The sequence below is a fragment of the Bactrocera dorsalis genome, chromosome 2 (genome assembly GCF_023373825.1).
Source record: "Bactrocera dorsalis isolate Fly_Bdor chromosome 2, ASM2337382v1, whole genome shotgun sequence".
In the NCBI taxonomy this organism is placed as follows: Eukaryota; Metazoa; Arthropoda; class Insecta; order Diptera; family Tephritidae; genus Bactrocera; species Bactrocera dorsalis.
The window spans coordinates 86,163,672-86,185,528 of record NC_064304.1 but is presented as its reverse complement, the minus strand read 5'-3'; the positions used below and the strand labels follow the sequence as shown (position 1 = coordinate 86,185,528).

Genomic DNA, 21,857 nt, shown 5'->3' with positions numbered 1-21,857 from the left:
TACGCCCTTCCCCCCTTTTCCAGTATTGTTTTCTACAGCGCACTCAAAACTTACCGCGCATGACGTTTTATCGATTCCGGCACACTTCTAGGATCATCCTTAACCACATATAAACGTAACCCCACCAAACTAACTCGAAATAGTTCCTTCCAATCGAGATGACGCATATCGAAACCGAACATTTGCTTATCGGCACCTTCCAGTTTCGCTGATAAGGCACGCACATTATCGTTATCGAATTTGAAATCATTAGAACTGAAGTATTCCATCACAGAGCAGAATTTGTGTATTTTACGGTAGATTTTTAACATACTGAAATGATATCGAAAGTTATCGAATAATCGATTGTTGTTATTTTTAGCTTTAATCAAATATATATAACAAACCGTGGCTTCTTTCCAACGACAACCATTGATAAATCCATAAACATCGCTGGCACTGTGTGATACAAGAAGGATAAGATCACAAATTGCCAGCGCCAGGGTACGATTGTGAAGCGTGGATACCAAATCGATTTACGCATCGGTATATTGCAGCCATATTCGAAACCGTATTCCATATACTCCTTCCAGGTCACCATATTGTCGGCATCTGGCACATAGTTGTAGATGGGTGGTGTGTCGTAACTGTGCGAAAAGGTAAACAATATTTCTCGATAAATTTTGAGAATTTTTCTCCTCACTGTCACTTACGTATTGCGCGCAATATCCCAGGCGCTAGCTAATAGCGCATTCACCGATAAGTCCACTGGCACTATGTTCGCTTTGTTGTCCACCTTCCCGCTGAAGACACGCAACACACCGGAACCGATGCCGACGATTATGCCACACGGTCCATACATGTTATCGATCCAACCGGAAATGGGTTCCTTGTAGGTGGTGATAACTGTAGCGAAGAGAAAATTTAAATAGAAGAGAAGTTATTAATGATAGTGGGAAAACATAACGAGGACCACACGTCTATTTATTATAGTATTTACTTCGAAGACTATAGCTTCAAGAATACTACAGAACCGAGCGTTCAGATACACTTTTCAACTCCAAAATTTGTCCATGATCTCAGCCGTTTTTGTAATTTATTTTACTTAACGTGCCACTTTGTTCAGGTTTTTTAGGAGGCCGAAGCAATAATAGAGGTTTCATATCCTTCCACATCTTTTAACCGACTAAATCTTCATTCACTTCAAAATAGCAGGTCAGTTTTAATTAAGAGATATTAGATCCTCTTAATGAACTAAAACTACAGCACCTTCTTATTGAGTGAGCGTTCTCGGAGCCACTCAGGGAAAACAATGTAGACGGAAACATCTAGATCATCCTCCTTAATTCTTTGATCGTTCTACGCAACCTATTCATTTCTTTGGCTTATTAGTGGTCTCCAGAAAAAAGAAATGAATTCACTTGAACAATAACGAAAGGACAACAAATATCATTCGGACTTTGGTTGGATATTGTCAGGAACATTCACATTTCTTTTTTATGAGCTTAAAACCTCTTTCTAATGACTCGAATACTCAGTTTCAGCAAGAACTTTTAAACCACAAGAGACTTCAGTAAAAGCCAATATACAATATGTATTGAAAATGGAGTCCATAATCAAAGTCTCAAGCTAAGTCAAGTTAAGTTAAGTTTAAGAACTACCCGACTCTTTTTTATTTGCTTCAGCAAGCACATACTTCTTTCAGAGTTATGATCGAAAGACAGCCAAGCAGCAATCAAGGCAGTAACCTCGATTCGAATCATGGCCAGAAGTGGCTTGAGAACAGGACACTGGTGGAAAATGTCGCCAGAAACAAGCGACTTCACTTATAGTGAGTATCAAGTCGCGTCGATGGCATTGAGAGTACCGAAGAAGTTGACTACAATGGTGACAGCAGTTAGAAGCTCTATCTCGAATGTAAAATATTGCTATCGTTTAGAAGATTCTGGAAAGAGGTTTTCGAACTTGTTCAGTTGATTAGTGTCTGATCATCTGTCGGCTGATTTACGTACCATTTTCGGCTGATACTAAAGGAAAGAAGGAAAGCGTAAATAATTTCTATCTTCCATTACTATATACATGACATGCTTTTCGAATCAGTTTGGACCAGCTGTCTAATTCATCGGATTAGTAAACCTCTTTGTACTTTTTAAGCTCAGAACCCTTTGGTGCTGACTCTGAGGAAAGAAGATGTACTTCCATTTATACGATTTGAGGTTTTTCAATAAATGCTAGGTATATGGATTGGTCCACCTGATTCACGGCTGGAGTTACAAACCCCTCTGAGTTGTTTGCTGTTGCTTAGGGCAATAGTAAAGGATTTGCGGAATTCGGCACGAAGATTTTGAATCAACTTTTGATTTAACGATCCAACCAATCAACACTTGGTCTTAGACATTCAGTTTATAGATATTTGTAGCTCCTTTAAGCTAAGAAACATGATTGCTGATACTAATAGAAAGAGTAAAGGTTTTCCTCAATCCCAATCCTCTTTTATGATGATTCTGTGCTCAATCTGCGGTCTTATGTTTGACTGTCTGTGAATTTGATTTATACATCATTTTCATCTCTTAAGGCGAGAAAAAGGGGATGGAATCGATGGACTTCTCGTTAGCCAAACCAATTGAGTGCAGGTCGATGGCTTGCAGTAACCAACAAATACCAAATTTGTTAAAAAAATGGATTCATGTCTGACGATCTTCAGCGTACAACTTGATATCACCAAGTATGTCTTAAACATGCCAAAGCTTCTAACAATAATCCATCTGTAATTAACATTCCAGGTCAAAAAATTAAAACTGCTTAGGCAAATTTGTTATTTCATTGACGGCACAAATTCCCACTCTCTTCTCCAAAGCCAACCGCACTGGAGCCAGCAAATATCGCTTGTGAAATAGATTACTTTGGCAGGACTTGCTGCCGACTCGTGTCATTCACAAATCCTTTGGTAAAATCGTCCGGCGTTATTACAATGAATTGGCCGCTTTGACATGGTACAAGGATTACCACTTGTTGTATTACTGTTTGTCAACTAAGACGCCGCAATTGCCTGAAATTGGAGTGTGTGGCACCTGAGCAATCGGCTTTTTGTAATTTGTACCTGATATCAAACGCTTATGACAGTGCTGGCTGCTAGATTTGGTTTTAAGCAACAACAACAATGAAAGCAACAAAATACAGCAACAACAAGAAATAGAAAAATAACAACCAGAAATGGAACAACAACAACAAAAACAGGTTAGACTACAGCAACCACAACAGCAAGCATACCCGCATTCCTAAGCACAGCACACAAAAGCAATTTCCTAGCTTTGCTGCCGTCCCCACTTTATTGCTGTTGTTGTTCTCTATACCAATCGTTGTTGTTGTTGTTGTTGTCGGAGAAATCACAATTTCATTAAATAAATCTTACCAATGCCTGGCCGAAATATCGTCACTGGCAATTTCTCCGCATAGTTTTGCACAATATCCTCCGCCAGGACCTTGGTGTATGTGTACGTGTTCGGATATCCTTTGATTATGGTCGCTGTCAGCTCGTTGAGTGTATGCTCATCGAGACACTCGCCCAGCTTGCAGGCATTCTCACCGGTAATGGCGCTGTGATAGAAACGCTCTTGTATATAACGATGATTGCAATGGGCGAAGGCGGTCGAGACGTGTACGAAGGCCTGTATGCAAGAGGGAGGGAGGGAAGAAAAAGCAAAAAAAAAGTAAATGAAATGAAAGTGAGATACTTGCGACAAAAAGCGATAAATAGAAACATAAATTGCTTGACGCACACAAACACACACACATGCGTGTATATTCACATAAACAATTGTAAGCTGGCAGGTGTATTTTTATAGGTATGTATGTGTGTTTACAGCGGGCAAATTGAAATCGCTTCCTAATAACAAATCCACACGCACATACATACAAACACAAGCACAGTGGACGCTTTCGAGTTTGCGGACAAAATTACCGAACCACCAACATTTTACACAAACTTTCAGCTGGATACCTCTGCATCGCTAAGCATGCCTGTATGTATGTGCGAGTGTGTGTTTATGTGTGTGCGTTCACGTGTCCTTTTAGCCGAGTATCGTTCGGCGATTACGCTGCGAGCTTACCTTCAAGTGGACAATCTCCTTGGCCAGCTGCAATATCTCCTTGGTGCCGTTCACATTTATGGCAATGGCCATTTTCAATTTCTCATCGAAACGCACCGTCGCCGCCCCATGAATGACAATGTTTACATTCTCCTTGATTAGCTCACGTTCGGTTTGCGTGATGCCCAGCGCGGGCAGCGAGCAATCACCGCTGATGATGGTGATTTTCTGCCGATACTTGGGATTGCATTTTTTCAATTTCTCAAACACCTGCACGGCAAGCACGTCATGAAAAGTGTGGCAAAAGAAAGGAAACCGTTGAAAAACAATAACAAGTAAAACAACAACAAATACTAATAATAATCAAAGCTGGGAGATATTGAAAGAAACAAAAAAACGGAAAAGGTAAAAATATTGACTAATAAAAGGAAAAAAGGTTGCCTTAAAGGCAAGCAAATGAAGTGTTTAGGTTGCATTTAGGGCTATAACGCGATATAACTATATAGATACATATACAGGTATGTGTGGGTAACACTTACAGGATCATTGAACAGATCGTCGATGCGTGAGTAGACGTCTTTGCCCTTCTTGGTGCGTATGAGCAGATAGATTTGAGCCACTTCGGTGATGCGCAACAATTTTTCGATTATGACTGCAAAAAAATGAACAACAACAACAGAAAAGGTGTTAAATAACGGAATGGAGCAAAATAAAGCTGACAGAAATGTGCGTAGCTAATATTTATTAGTGGTTTCTCTACCAAAATCATAAAAAACAAACGGTGCATAAAAATTCCACAGTCACTGCGGCTTGGGTTTAATAATTTTATGCTAAACTGATTTTCCATAAAGCAAAATATTCGCTTTTAGTACTGGATACATTTTTAATAAAAATTCACTAAACAAAAGAGTGAGCGGAACACACTCACGTGCTGAAAGTGTGTGCATTTGCTGCAAGAGACAGCGAATATGGTGTGTGTCTTAGCTAAAGTTTCGCTAAAGTGAACATGTGAAACACTTATTACACTCTTTCAACAATGACTGACTCTCACTATATTGTGAGAATAAATATATACAACTGTGAAGTAAGTTGGATTTGTTTATAAAGTGTAAATTCTTCATTAATTTCTCCAAATCAATTTTATACACTTCAAAATAATTTTCTTTCGATAAAACACAATTTTACCAACAATTTTTTAGTCCTCTAAGTAGTCGGAATAGTCTCTTTCTAAAGGCCGTCTACCATTCTGTTTTTACCATCTCAGTCGTGTCAAAAAGTTTTTCAACGTGTCCGCACAAGAGTATTTGTTCCGCACACGAAATTTTATACAAGTAGTTTCCACAACAAAAGCAATTGTTGTAAATTTCGAAAAATCGGGTTGTGTTGTAAATTTCGAAAAATCGGGTTGTTTACAAAAACACGTATAACTCGAAGATAATTATACCATTTGACAGACAGAAACTTGGCAATTGAACGATATCAGCCGACGCGGCTGAAGTTCTAGCTTGTATACCGCCCATTGATATCCAAGGAGACGAATTCGCGCGATAGGACCAGCTAGTAGAGCCGTCTGTAGGCGTAAAAAAAGAGGAGAGAACCAAAATCACCACAATGTGGCAGCAACGGTGTCAAACCTCAATCAAAGGACGGTGGACCTACGGACTAATCACAGATGTGTGTGATGGATAGACAGCATGGGGGAATCATTTACCATAAATGATAGATATACAGTTTTAGAACATTTCATACGTCATTTAGCCAATGCACTGAAGTTGTTCAATGTTGGAAAGGAGAAACTCGGTCAACCTACAAAGAAAAATCTTAAAGAAATGTTAGTTTAACTCAAAATATAAGTACTTCAAAAATAGCTCTTTCGCCAGTGCGGCAGTTGAGGCTAAACCGAGCCGCACTCTTTACTAACCCGGCATACTATGTTATTTTCGCAAAGTCATATGACTGTTCGTCGGAATATTTCTTTTCTCGGTTGGTATGACTATCAATTGGATCTGTACCAAATGTTAATTAAAAACATTTGAAGTATATAAAGTCTGATTGAGTTGAGCTGAATAAGTGCTGAAGGTCTAAAAACCTGATAAGAGTTTATCTCTGATTAGCAGCCGAGTTAGGTTAGTTAAAAAATATGGTTATTCACTCCAAGAAGGAGTCCTGGTTAAGGTTATCAGAACTTATTTGATGGATGACTGCTAATCAGACATTGAGAACACGGTCCTTAGACTTTCAAAATTCCGTTTGTCTTTTTAAGACTTTAAAATTTCGTCTGCTTAGAGACGAATCACAAACGTAAAATACTTACTTTTGCCAAAGAAACCGGTGCCGCCGGTGAGAAATACGCCCTTATCTTTGTAAAATTTCTGTATTGGCGACTCATCTGCAAGAGAGAAAAACAAAATCCAGAGTATAAATATGTATAATAAACGAGGTATTTTGTACAGTCAGCATTTAATATTAAAGAATAAATTGGTTGGCAAGCGAAAATAAATTCATGCTTCTGTCGGTGCTCACACATACACACATGCACACACCGTTATATTTGATAGTCATATGTTACATTCTCATATAGATGACTGCGACAAAAAATGCGCAGCAACTTAATGACACTTTCGAGGTACTCGTAAAATTATGCAAGTGCCTAGCTATCGCCACGTCAGCCGTCAAGCGTCACCCGCCTTCCACCATCCACCCTCCGTCGCTGATTCATTATGAATGCGCATTTTGGACGACGCAAATAAGTAATCAAATGGCAAAAGCGCTGAGCTGTGCTTGAATTTTACTCGAATGCGTCCATTGCGTCTGCGCGTAATTACATGACACGATGATACATAAGCACGCACACAAACATACGTGGTTAGGAATCGACTGCAATCTAGTCAGTTAGAACAGTCTTCGACTAGTCGCAAGTGATCCAGTTTCTAATTGTCCTGAAACTATATAAAAATGGGTGACAACGAGATGCGCAGAACTCAGGCTTGGGTTACCGAAAGTTCACAAAGAGCACTACGAAAACTAGAACAGATTCAGGGCTCTGGAATGTGGTTATTGTTCTTAGCCAAGCCATCAATCAGCTCTAAAGCGAACCTCTTGCTTTTATCACCTAGAGAAGTTCCAAAGCTGTTCCATACTCATTCCCTGTATGAACTCCTGACCTCGTTTTATTCTTGTTGTTGTGACTTTATTACTAAGCAAAGTCCGTTAAATATAAATTTATATTATTTCATTTATCAGCTCTATGAAACTAAAGATCTTTCCGTCTTTTACTGCATAGCTAACGAAACGGATAAAAAATCTCTTTCATTTCGGTTCAGCTCAAATCGGAACAGGGCTCAATATACATATGAGTCTAAATAATGTAGCTTCCTTCAGGGAGGTGTGCATTCACTTCGATAGCCGAGCAGCTATACTGGCTTGGAACTCGCTGACTGTGCGTTCAAAACTAGTCACAGAGAAGGACCTCACTGACAATAGCTTCAAGCCTTCTCCATATTAGAATAGTATATATGTCCGGGCACAACGGTATCGCCCGATTGGAGTCGCCATCTAAATTTTGGACATTCAAGGAGCTCAGCAAGCGCTGGTAAACGAACGGAATTGCATCCGCCTCGCCCAAGATGAACCGTAAGAGGTTCTTCGGACTTCTGACTCTTAACATAGTCAATATAAGTATAGAGGAAGGCGAGATGGAAACATATTGGTACTTCCTCCTCTATTTCCGGGCTTTTGTCAGACTGAGGTTGAAGTATCTCCTAGACGCGTCTTTGCTGAACCTCACGTAGTTGCTGGAATTGATTTAAAATGCAAAACAAAACGCTGAGCCGATCTATGTATGAGGATCTGGATCCACTTTTTAGAGTTTACGGGTAACCAAGTGAAATCCATTGATCTTGAATCAACTCTACAACCAAACCTAACCTATCCTGTTCCACATGAACCCTTTGAAATGCGCCTTATCTGGAATGGACCGCAGTAGTCTACACTCCTCGAAGCCAATAACTGTACGCTCCAGCCACTTTCCAAGCAAGGATAAATTCCAATTCACTGCTGGGTTCATGAACGCATAATAGATGCGGCATTAAATCTATCCGCTGATTGACTGCTTGAATGAGCAAAACTGACAAACTTGACATCGAAAGTGCGACTTTTTTTGTAGACGCTTACACTGCTCACATGCTCACACAAGTTCACACACGTGCGCACCGTCACCCGCGCGTCAACTGCTCATGTGTGCTATAATTTCGTCTGGTCTGGTCGCTTGCTTTGTTCATTATTGTCATCGTGATGACACCATAAATTATAAGTGGCCAAAGCGTTTGTTGACAAATATTTACAACAAATATTGACGCGTTTGTTGCTGTCGTTACTGTTGATATTGCTTTAACTGTACGCAAATACAAGCAACGCCCAGGCATTGTTGCTGTGCATATAACGACCCTTGGATCGCGAGTTCATACTCAGGCTTTGGGTGTCTCTGCAACTCCCCGCGTGGCAATTATCTGTGGCAGCTTGCGGTTTTTGAGCGTTGCACGAAGCTGCAATTTGGCAAGGGTTTGGTTGCGATTCTACAGAGTTTTGGGGTTAATATGTGTTCCCCTATGAGAGCATAGAGGGTACTTTTATGAATGTCTTTTTTTTATTAAAGTTTTCATAATCCGTTCCTAATAGAGATATCTGTTACAAAAGCCGACCTCTTTATTCGTAGCTGAGAGCTTTGGATTCTCAAGTACATTTTAAAAAATTAAATTTTGTTCCGATTTAGACTTTGAATTACCCCTTAAGCGGTAGATATTAACGGACGAATCATTTTTTTAGTAGGTGGTAGTACCGGTAACCACCTTTAGAGGATATCAAACTTCGGTGACCTTTTCAAACATAACAAAAATCTCTTATTGGTACAGTGATTTCAGTTATCCTCAGGTGGATCCATATCCAAACCCGCTATAGAACGATAGATTCAAAGTTTCCAGTATATTCCAAGAAAATTTTAGTCATATCTAAATCTCAAGACCTGTTGAGCTTTTACTCCAATTCTAATTCCGCTCGGTATATATGGTTATCATAATTAAATACATACGTGATATGGCTTTGGAGAATTTGTCAGACAAATAAAGATCTTATGTGTAAGAAACCCATAATTTGACTAGGTTCTACTGGGTAAGCGGAAAACTTAGTTTCCAACAGGAATATAAGAAAAATCTATAGCTAAAGCCGGGACCTTATAAGTGAACCACAACCCAATTAATTAATTATAAATTTTATAAGCAATGCAGAGCTTCTACCGCCGACCGTAGATCGATAGGAATTGAGTTAGAAACTCTAAGATGATTTTCAATCTAATCGAAGCAGCATCCACTTGGGTTCCAGTTTTGAAGAAACATGTGGTTTTAAGCAAATTGTATAATGATGCTCAGCAGCTTAGGAATCCATACTAAACATTTGATTAGAAACCCTGAACAACTTTAAACTCGGAGCCAATCATAGTCCAGTCATTATAGTAAGTTCAGACATATAAATGGGTATATCGAATTCCGAGATTCTTACCTAATTTAAGCTTAAATGACTGGACTATCAAGAATATATAGCTCAGATGGATCGCAAAGAAAGCAGAGCCCATAATCAGAATTTACAGAAACACTTTTTCAACCGTGACCAAATGGGTTTCGAGTTAATTTTATAATTATGTCGTTTTAGGTGATTTCGTGGCGTACGAGTACCCACCGTAAACCGATGCTTATAGATAGATATACATACATATATGCTTATGAAGAATCTCATAAACTGGTCGAGGAATTTGAATGGGAATGCGTTGTACATAATGCCATTTGGGTCTCGCTATCCAAGGTCAAAAGTGTGCTGGAAGCCGCTAGCGGCACTGCCAAGTTCTTCAAAGATATAAAATACTAAGAAGTTGCTTTCTGATATTCGTAGACGTAGAACTCGTCCATTTCCTAAGGTTCTCTCCTTTCACTGTCAAGAGTTTACAAAAATTAGTCAAAATTTTTCAATTTTTACTTTTCCTCTCGAAAATTAGGCCAAGCTTGTGCCTTACTACCAAACGTATGTTATCTGTACAATGGACTTTATCGACTGAGTGTCTGATGGACACCGAACTTTCCCAAATCCATTCATCAACACCAGAATTTGTGTGAAGAATGTGGACGGTGATGGTCTCTGAGCCGTGAAGTGGAAAACCCAATTTTGTCAATCAACAACTGTCGGGGACGGTCTGTGTTGGCGTCCGCGCCGCGTATACCCCGATTACTGCTGTTCTTTGCAGTGTTATTGTCACCGCTAAGCTCCGCCTAATGCAGGTTACTGCGCACCATCGATACCGTTAATCACAAACACATGCGCGCCAGCTCGAGCACAAACGCGTTTGGCTATATGTCTGTCCAACAACAATAATAACAACAACAACGAAGCATTTGGCAGTTTCGCGTTGCCATCAACACTTGCCACCAGGCCGTGGCACATGTGCTGCATGCAGACTCTTGAAATTAGCATTATAACGCGGCACAGCTGCTTAGCTGGCAAATTACACTAACAACAAGAACAACAACAACAACAATATCAGCAATGACAATGTAACAAACGTTTGGCGCGTCGAGTGCCTCATACACACGAATTTCCGCATTTGTTTGCAAACATCAGCGAAATTACAAGTAGCTACAACAACAACAACAACAACAGCGACAACGGCAACAAGGAAAAACCCCACACCAGCAATAACCAGGCAAAGCTGCAGTCAATCAGCAATCACATTGAGCGCATCAGCGATGACAATGGCGTACACATGTTAACGGTGCAATTGCAGCCGGCAACCAAGAGTGGCCTTGTCTAACCGACAACAAAGCGCATGCAGACAGTCTGCAGTTGGCGGGCAGCCGCTATCGGCCAGATAAGCAGCGTTAGCTACGTTAAATGCGGGCGCCATGCACAGCAGGCCACGCCGACAATAACAACAACAAGCGCGCTGCCACATACAGGCACCGTATAACCACATACATATGTGTATGTATGAAGGAGTATAAGCTGGCAATTGTTGGTGTTGCATTTTGGTTATCATAAATGTTGCGGTTCTCGCTGGTAACATTGTTGCTATCGTTATTGTCGGTTGTTATTGTTGTTGTCCGACGCTTGCTTGAAGTGCTTTTGTGTTTGCCTATGCTAATTGGCTTAATGCATTTCGAGCACTCTCCAAGTCGTCCACTCGACGTTGCCAGCTGAGAGGTTAGCTTGGAGTGGGTAAAGCTTCTCAGTCGCTGCGGCGACACACTCGAGCGCCGAGGATGTGCCCAACAATGCTGCAGCAATTCAGCTGAGTGCGACTTTTTTTCTGTTTTTTACTGCTGTTTGTTGTGCATACATTATGTCCTCAGGGTTGCACCCGCTAACGCTTCTGTGGTTTTATTAGTTTTGCGACGCGTTGAAGCGTCGATTTTTATTAATGGAAAATTTAGCGCATTCAAAATGAATTTTATTTCCTTTTTATTGCAGCGTTGGCTTAACTCTGCTAATTAAATTTAAGAGTTTGATACTAGAATACTTCCCACAATTAAAAAAGTTTCCCCACAAGTATTTCATTATCATCGGTAAATTTGTATGGCCGTTGTATGCTATAGTCGTCCGAACTAAAAAATTATTCAGATATACTTGCAATACTAATCCATCCGAAATTTCATTAGAATATCTCGTCAAAAGAAAAAAAATTCTTACAAGCACTTGATCCTAATCGCTCAGTTTGTATGGCAGATACATATATGCTGTAGTGAACCGATATCAGCGGTTTCAACAAATGAGCAGCTACTTGCAGAGAAAAGGTAGTGTGCAATATTTCAAATCGATATCTCAAAAACTTCGGGTTCGGTTCGCGTATATACAGACAAACAGTCGGGCTAAATCGACTCTGATGGTCACGCTTACCACTTACATATGTATATATATATATACTATTTGATAAGGTTTTCGTCATATCCTTCTGTTTGTAAAAAAATCGTCTAAAGCTGAGGCATATTGTTCAAAGTATAAACAACTCATAAATGCACTCAAACTTATGTCAATTGAAATTTATAGTAATTAAGTTCAATTTGTAAACACCTTTATCAAAGTTCGACACATTTTTAAATTTGCACTCAATGCCAACTCAAAATAAAATACTCACTCAAACCTAACAACATCCTTACTTCCAAGCTTCGAAAATACAATTAAGGTTTATACATATCTTCAAACTCGAGGTCAAACTGAGACTTAATAAAATTTCAAATCAAAACATCAAAGTTTAAACAAACTCAAAGCAAACATAAACTCAAATTTTGATTTCCACTAAAGCCGGAATTAACACTAAAATACTTAGACCAACCAAAAATAAAATAACAATTTAATTTAATCTCATTTTTAACTCTTATTCAAACATTCACTCAAGCTTACCAGCAACTGAACTTTGAAACTTCAAAAAATGCTCAAAACTACCCTTTCCATTTATTTTCACACGCACACTGGAGCTCTTTTTGGGATAAAATAAAATCTTAATAACAAGCTTTATATTCAAGCAAAACGCACACTTTAATTGGGACTCCCCTCAAACCGGAATTCATACTTAAATGCTTAGGCAAACTAAGCTCAGTTTACCACTTGTAATTTTAAACAAATATTAAGCATGACATAACTGAAAATACAAATACTCACCTTTATTAAACTCTATCTATTTTTATGCTCAAATATTTACTTAAATTCGAATCATATTAACACTCAGAAGCGAACTCAATGATATACATATAGTACTTCACTATGAAATTTAAAATCCATAAATTTACTCTAACAAAAAGTAAAGTCAATATCGTACTCACTCTATTGTGGACTACGACAGCTGAAATTACTCAGTCTCTATGCTAAATAAAACCGAAATAAAATTTATTTATACTCTAATATGGCACCATAATTCTAATTGGAATTTATACTTAAAATAAAATTTATATTCTCTTCATAATCGAAAGCAGTTTATCTTTAGCATCATGCCTGTTTTAATTGAACATGCACTCAAATCCAAATTTACTCCAACTATCATTCAAAATGAAAACTCATATTGAAATTTCTACTCAAAACAAAATTACTTGTATCAAAATTTAAAATCCAAATGAAATAATTAGTGCTCGATAATTGTTTAACTCATTGCACTCAAAAAGTTAAAAATATAAAATAAATCCGGGTGACTGTTTGTCTATTCGTCCGTCCGTGCAAGATGTAACTTGAGTAAAAACTCAGATATGCTATGAAAATGGGCGAAACCGGACCCTTATAACGCAATTTAAATTCGTCTTATACTTTCCATTCAAGAAACAGTTAATATATCAGGATAAAACAGAAAAAGCTTTAAAATTCCCTACCACCTCAGAGGTGTGGTGCGGAACTGCCTTAGTAACAGGAAACTCCTGTACCAAACAAAAGAGGGATCACGTCAGAAACAACACAAGGATACATTTTAGGCCCAGACATGTGGAACATCAGTTACGACGCTATACTGAATCTCGAAATGCCAGACGAATCGTACTTAATTGACTATGCGGATGGCATTGCAGTAGCTTAATCAGCTCATTATATGGACGCAAGCATGATTCGACCCAGCTCGCTACAGAAAAAACAGAGCCACTACTACTAACAAATAAGCACATACCCCTCGAAATAAATTCGAAAATGACTCCGGATATTCTTAGGAAAAAAAAGCAGTAAACTACCCCAATCAAACCTAGACTAACCGTCTGGGTACAAATCCAGCACGCCGCAGGAAAGGCGGCGAAAATCGCCTCCCAACTTAGCAGACTAATTGCCAACATTGGAGGCCCTAGCCGAGGAAATGCCCAATTATACGGAGCTGATGTTCTCTAGAAGAAAAACCAGCGTAAGGCAGTGGGAAGAGTGCACCGCACCGCAACCCTCAGAGTTGCATCTGCCCCAATTCTGGCATACGAAAAGAAAAAGCTGTGGGAGCTAAAGACCGGAGCTTTTGCCGAAAAAAAGACACGATACTCGAATGGCAATGAAGATAAGAAAATGAGAGTCGCGGTAGATGGACGGCCAGACTAAGAAAGAGTTAAACTTACGGATAAGTCGAAGAGGCGTCATGCCTTTATAACGACTGATAATGCGGAAGACAAAAAAAAAACAAAAAGGCTAAAAATTTTCAAAATCCAACTAAAGCTGTTTGTGCCCTTAGCCACCAAATATTTGGACCGCAGCAATTATAGTTGACTTCTTACCAAAATATTGGTCAATGTGTCATATTTTTAATTAAAAAGCAGAAAAAAGTCATCTTTATGGTAATATGTCTATGTCCTACAAATAGCTTGATTCGGATTAATAGTTCCTTTATCCTTTAGTTTAAAGATTTTCGAACTTATAGGTTACTTTATACTGCTTAAATCGGGCAAAATGTGAGTTATCTTAATTATGTTTTTCTTATAACGGTGCATCTTCGTGCTTAGCATGAATAAAATCGGGTGCAAACTGACCCTAGGCTCCATTTAAACAACAAGTCTTATGTACGAAGGTATGAATGGTATTACCTCTGTAATCCTTGCAAGTTGCAAGAGTATGGTATGTTCGGTTATACCCGAACCTGGCTCTTCCTTATCTATTATATTGAGCCTTGGCTCAAATGAAGCTTTAGACACAGCTAAATTTAAATATATCCTTAATCTTCTTCGAATATTAATAAGCTCAAATACATAATTTGCCTAAAAGAAATTTTTTTGATCTTTTCAATGCAATGGAGGTCTTCCTCTTCCTCTGCTTAAACATTTTTTTGGAGGATGGAGAAATGTGTAGAACTTCACGCAAGTTAGGAAAGTTCTCTGATTTCCATTCACTTAGGAGTGGACAGAAACGCTTCTTTTACATATGACCCAAGCATTTCACCACTACCAGTCTTAGACCAAGTATCATGTGGGAAGCAAAAGAAGATCCGTTTGAAGGAAATGAGAAGACGAACCATCTAAGCTTAAACTACCATTCAAACTAATAGTAATATGTTTGCAGATAAAATTCATATAATATTTAGTAAAAATATTTTCGCTCAAACTCAGAATTACTTGTACTCAAATCAAATATTGGGTAGTCGAAAAAGACTTTCCGTACTTTGTCAATAAATGTCGTTCCAGTCGGATACATATCTCCAATGAAACCAATCAGATTGTGTCATATCATACAGTGTTGGAAAGGTGCGATTTTAAGCTTCATTAAAAAAAAATTAAATTCGGGGAAGTTGAAAAAAAGTTATAGCTGTTCAAAAATGAATGAAGATAATGATGAAATTCGCTAAATTTTCAAATTTTTTTATAAAAGAGGGAAGGTTGCCACCCAAACCACCATGAAATGTGTGAAGTTTACTGATACGATGTCGTATCAGTTTGTGTAGCACAACAATGGTTCGTTCGCTTCCGTTCTGGAAATTTCGATGTGAAAAATACACCTCGCTCTGATCGACCTATCGTTGAAAAAGTCGATGAAATTATTTAAAACACTGACCAGGACCGTCACATAAGCAGCCATAACATCGCTAAGAAATTTAACATTCATCATCAAATGGTTTTGAACCATTTAAAAAGCTCGATGTTTGAGTACCACATGAATTGTCTGTGAAAAATTTAATGGACCGAATTAACATCTGCGATTCTTTGCTGAAACGAAATGAAATCGAACCATTTCTGAAGCGAATGGTAACAGGAGACGAAAATTGGATCAACTGCGATCATAATGTTCGAAAAAGATCATGGTCCAAGCGTGGTGAAACTCAACAAATGGTCGCAAAGCCAATATTGACGTCTAAAAAGGCTATGCTGAGTGTTTGGTGGGATTGGAAATTAATCATATATGAGCTGATCCAGCCTGGTCGAACGATTGATTCTACATTTTACTGTCAACAACTGTTAAGATTGAAGCAGGCAATCGAAAAAGACGACCAGAATTGATCAACAGAAAGGGCTTCGTCTTCCATCAGGACAACGCTAGACCACATAAACCTTTGATGACTCGGCAAAAAGTGGGAGAGCTTGGCTGGGAAGTTTTGATGCAACCGCCGTATAGCCCTGACCTTGCATCATCGGTCAATGCAGAATTCCCTTAATGGAGTAAAGTCAAAAGAAGCCTGTGAAAATTACTTGTCGCAGTTTTACGCCGAGAAACCAGAAAAGTTTTGCACTGATTATATAATATTATATTGTCTCTAGCGGAAAAATGGCAAAATGTTCATTAAAAAATACGCTGAAGTTTAATTAGAAACACGAAAAGACTTTTTCGACTACGCTATATTTAAAGTAATAAGCTTCTTCTTCTTTACTGACGTAGAAACCGAAAGCAATAAGCCTTAACTTAAATTTGTGCATACTCATACCAACGAACACTACAACTTAAAAAAAATTTAAATCAAAACTCCATCTCTCACTTTCCACAACTCACTCATTGATCAGCTCAACTACCATCAGCACCGATTCATCACATTCATCGTACATTTCATGCAATAAACTTATAAACAAACTCCGTTGGCTTTCAGCAGCCTGTCAAGCGTCAGCGAAAATATGAGCGCAACGTCAGTCGGAAAATCTGAATATTTAGTAAATTTTTTGAGCACATTTAGTCAGACATTTCACTTCATATTTTTCGACAGCTTGAAAGTTCAGACAGATTTTACGCCAACTACAACATGTTTATTATTTTGCCGAACTTTTTATGTGCGCTTTTGTTGTTTTCTCACCCATTGTCGCTGTGCTGTCTCATCATTTATCACTCAAACGCGCGCGCGCTATACAAAAACACTCAGCGTTGAGGTTGAGTGGTTTGGGAGGAGGAGGGAGAACGCCGACGAAACGCGGAGCAAAAGCTAAGCGCACTTTTTCGCTGAAAACAGCCATCAGCGTCGTTGAAGTTATTGTCACCAGCCATTAGCACTGTTGTTATTATTGTTATTACTAGTGTGCTTGTTGTTGTTGTGACAGTTTTATACTATATACTAAAATTTTTACACAATAGACAACATATCTTCACTTGTTATGCCACAAACAGTGGTACTTTGTTGGCGTTGTTGCTGTTATTGTTGCATGCAGTTGTTTTTTACAAGAAATTGTCAACAATGTCACAGTGTTGTTGTTGTAGGTTTAGTGGCGCTCATATTAACCCGCACCCAATTCGCCGGAGTCTATTAAATTTACATTTCGCTTGCGCACACTTTGTTTGTTGTTGTTGGTGTTTTTTTTTTCGAATAAATATTTTGGTGTTGTTGTACTTACCTAAGACGGGCGTAATAAACTGATTCTCTATACTGGAGAATTCCTTTATGTTGTTGTTCATTTCTACTTGAGTTGATTACGGCTCCTTATCTGGAAGTTCGGACTGATTTTCGGAATCAAATATTTGCAAAGATCTGGAAAATATATAAAAATGCAACATATTGTATAGTTATAAACCTTTATTCAAAACACTATCTGTCTGATCTATATTTCTTTTTAATTATTCTAAAAAACAAGATACAAAAGTAAACCTTCATTTCAAAAGAAGGTCTCTGGAAAATGAGTATTGAAAAACGAATCAAAAATGCTTGCATGACGTTTCATACGAGCCAGATAATACTCGGCAGGAACTGAGCCTAAAACCGGATATATCATCATAAAACCAATTCTTCTGATAGACGTTTTCATAAGGAAAACAATAAGAATTAAGTAGGTTGGGGGTTGAAACCGGTGGTAACAGGATATTCTAAATCAGCTCAAAACCAGGCTATGTAAATGAAAGTACACACCCCCAAAGGTCGGATTTCAGTAGTTAATTCCAAGTGGGAACATCCTGTAGACATGAATGGAGGAATGTTTAGTAGTGCAGAAGGATACTAGATCAACCTATATATCGACGGGTCCCAAATAAACTGCGGAGCTAGGACGGCGTATATTCCGTTGACATTAATATAAATCTCCCTCTATCTGTCTATCAAACTTAGCTAGCATCTTTCAAGCGGAAGTACTAGGCATAGAGAAGGCCTGTGGAGTTCTGCTGACTAATTACGAAATGATATAGAAACATGGAGTCATGTGTAGAAGTTCGCGCAAGTGAGGAAAGTTCTCTGATCGCCATTCACTTGGGATTGGCGAGTGGTCAGAACCGATTATTTTACATATGGCTCAAGCAGCTCACGACTTCTGGTCTTTGACCAAATATTTTCTGGGTAGCCTAAGAACATCCGTTTGAAGGCGAGCTAAAGTGAGAAGGAGAAGCATCCCCTGCACAGCATTGTGCGCTGGGTTTGGGAGCCGCCACGTAAAAAAACACCCCCAATGAAAAATTACACACAGCCTCGAAAGAGAAACCCCCCTTTTGATGACGACCGTGGCAAACGAAATAAGGACTACGAAATGAGGGCATGCTCCTGGAATGTCCGGTCCCTTAATTGGGAAAGTGCCACTGCCCAGCTGGTTGATGTCCTCACGAAAATAAAGGCTGACATCACCGCCATCCAAGAGATGCTATGGACGGGACAAGGACTGAGACACGGCAAGACAAAAAGGTCCATGTGGCATTTACTACAGTGGCCACATAAAGGAGCGCAAGTTTGATGTGGGATTCGTGATGGGAGAGAGACAGAATGAACGTCTAGCCACAATTCGCATCAAAACGAGGTTCTTCAACATATCGCTAACTTGCGCTCACGCCCCGACGGAAGAGAAGGACGATGAGACCAAAGATGCCTTCTATGAGCGCTTGGAGAGCGCCTACGAAAGCTGCCCCCGCCACGATGTCAAAATCGTCCTTGGCGACTTTAACGCCAGGGTGGGTAAAAAAGGTATCTTTGGCACAACAGTCGGTAAATGCAGCCTCCACGATGAAACATCCCCAAATGGATTGAGGCTGATCGACTTCGCCGGGGCCCGAAATATGGTTATCTGTGGTACTAGATTCCAGCACAAGAAAATACATCAAGCTACCTGGCCGTCTCCGGATCGAAAATCCACCAACCAGATCGATCATGTTGTGATAGACGGAAGACACGTCTCCAGTGTTTTAGATGTGCGTGCGCTCCGAGGTCCTAACATCGACTCGAACCACTATATTGTTGCAGCCAAGATTCGCACCCGCCTCTGTGCAGCAAAAACCGCACGCCAACAAACACAACGAAGGTTCGACGTCGAGAAGCTTCAATCGCAATTGACAGCCGAACGATTTTCTACTCGGCTTGCATTCCTGCACTCTGAGAGCACTCGTCAACAACTCGGTATAAGAGAACTGGGGGACGGCATTTCAAACTCCTTACGTACAGCTGCAACCGATTGGTTTTCGGAAAGTGTAAAAGAACAGCAGGTACGACGAAGAGTGCAGTGTCGCAGAGGAGAGAAAAGAGACTGCCTACCTCGCAACGTTACGATCGACCACAACACGTGCGAGATGGGATAGATACCAAGAGTTGAAAAGGGAAGCGAGACGCATTTGCAGACAGAAAAAGAAAGAGGCCGAAATGCGTGAGTATGAAGAGCTTGATAAGAGCATACTCTTGTAGAACCCCCAAAGGTGATCTAGTCACCGATGCCCAGAGCATACTTAAATTATGGAGGGAACACTTCTCCAGTCTGCTGAATGGCAGTGAACGCACAACGCCAGGAGAAGGCGAACCCGATTCCCCAATCGATGATGATGGAGCAGATGTTCCATTGTCCGACCATAAAGAAGTTCGAATAGCAATTGCCGCCTGAAAAACAACAAAGCGGCGGGTGCCGATGGATTGCCGGACGAGCTATTCAAACACGGCGGAGAAGCATACATCAGCTTCTTTGTAAAATTTGGTCGGACGGAAGAACGATTGGAATTTAAGTGTGCTATGCCCAATCCATAAAAAGGGAGACCCCACAATCTGCGCCAACTACCGTGGGATAAGCCTCCTCAACGTCGCGTATAAGGTTCTATCGAGCGTATTGTGTTGTGATTAAAGCTCACCGTCAACAAACTCATTGGACCTTATCAGTGTGGCTTTAGACCTGCCAAATCAACAACCGACCAGATATTCACCATGCGCCAAATGTTGGAAAAGACTGGTGAAAGAAGAGTCGACACACACCACCTCTTCGTCAATTTCAAAGCTGCATTCAATAGCACGAAAAGGAGCTGCCTTCATGCCGCGATGTCTGAATTTGGTATCCCCGCAAAACTAATACGGCTGTGTAAACTGACGTTGAGCAGCACCAAAAGCCCCGTCAGGATATCATCAGCCTCAACACTCGCGCCGTTAGTTCTGCTTTCTCCAGACTGGACAAGGAGCAATGGGTCTGGCAGTGGACGAGGGCAAGACGAAATATCTCCTGCCATCAAGCAAAACAGTCGTCGCACTCGCGACTTGGCTCTCACGTCACTGTTGACAGTCATAACTTTGAAGTCGTAAATAATTTCCTCTATAGTGAAACCAGCGTAAACGCCACCAGCAATGTCAGCCTGGAAATCCAACGCAGGATAACTCTTGCCAACAGGTGCTACTTTGGACTGAGTAGGCAATTGGGAAATAAAGTCCTCTCTCGACGAACAAAAACCCAATACTATAAGTCACTCATAATTCCCGTCCTACTATATGGCGCAGAGGCCTGGAGGATGATAACAACTGATGAGTCGACGTTGCGAGTTTTCGAGAGAAAAGTTCTGCGAAAGATTTATGGTCCTTTGCGTCCACTCCAGCTCGGAAAGTATTCGACGCAGTACCCGCCGGGGAAAGTAGAGGAAGAGGAAGATCTCCACTCCGTTGGAAGGACCAAGTGGAGAAGGACCTGGCTTCGTTTGGAATATCCAATTGGCGCCATGTAGCGAAAAGAAGAAACGACTGACGCGCTGTTGTTAACTCGCGTAAACGGCGTCTACGCCAGTAAAGAAGAAGAAGAAGATTATAGCGTCGTTGCAACCGAAGTTAACGTTTCTCGTGGTTGAAATTTATTTTGTTTTTTTATGCAAAAACAACAAATACAATAACACTGAACATTTCTAAAGCTACAAAATCTAATATAAATAAATTACAAATGTTCTTAACTCCTTGATTGCCTATTTATTAGCCTTTAATTTTGACTGCAAAGCGTGATAGGAACATTAGGCACACACACAAATGCTCACATGAACTTTTTCACAGCATTAACTAGCAGTATTAATATTTGATACCAATAATTCATAAATAATTAATAACCCCGATTTGCATAGAATATCGCATATCTTTATTGAACCTGTTTTTATGTGTCTCGTGTATGTGTGTGTGCTACACCTGCGCTTGTACTTACATGATTAGCAATTATGTTCGAATTTCGATAAGCTACTTATTACTTATTATGCGGACATACATTCGATTTAATAATAACACAAACAACAAATAACACAAACACATATAAGTAAACACATACATACATATATGCCAGACATACACACATGCATATAAAAACTTAATTGTGTGCATCTATGTAATTAGAGATTTATTGCACTTCACCACACTCACACATGCACACATACACAGTCACGTGACACCATGACTGCATTTGCTGACATCGCCCGGCTCATCACAGCGCCTCCCTACGCTGAGCAATTAGACAAGGCAATTCTTGAATAAGTACCATAAGTGATTGCAGATCTAGTACACTTGCTCGTCTGGCTTGCTTTCGAGGCGCTGAGCGATTGTTTGTTTGGCACTTTGGCCATTTGTTGTGTAAACCAGTTGGCATCTAAATAATATAATATGCAGGTGCTTGTGTGTGTGTATGTGTGTGTTTGCATGTGTGTGAG

The 21,857-nt window shown here is 39.8% G+C and overlaps 1 protein-coding gene across 3 annotated transcripts in view; it reads right to left on the bottom strand.

Annotated features, from left to right (window-relative positions):
* LOC105222720 (fatty acyl-CoA reductase wat) overlaps positions 1 to 21,857 on the bottom strand; it is a 129,727-nt gene that overhangs the window by 2,839 nt on the left and 105,031 nt on the right. For all 3 annotated transcript variants that reach the window (XM_011200156.4, XM_029548856.2, XM_029548855.2), the window contains 8 exons: positions 17,357 to 17,490; positions 6,382 to 6,456; positions 4,607 to 4,719; positions 4,089 to 4,337; positions 3,392 to 3,647; positions 693 to 885; positions 387 to 626; positions 55 to 312 (listed from right to left, as the gene is read on the bottom strand). In XM_011200156.4, the coding sequence (XP_011198458.1) occupies positions 55 to 312; positions 387 to 626; positions 693 to 885; positions 3,392 to 3,647; positions 4,089 to 4,337; positions 4,607 to 4,719; positions 6,382 to 6,456; positions 17,357 to 17,417 (1,445 nt within the window). In that variant the 5' untranslated portion in view covers positions 17,418 to 17,490. The remainder of the gene's footprint in view (positions 1 to 54; positions 313 to 386; positions 627 to 692; positions 886 to 3,391; positions 3,648 to 4,088; positions 4,338 to 4,606; positions 4,720 to 6,381; positions 6,457 to 17,356; positions 17,491 to 21,857) is intronic.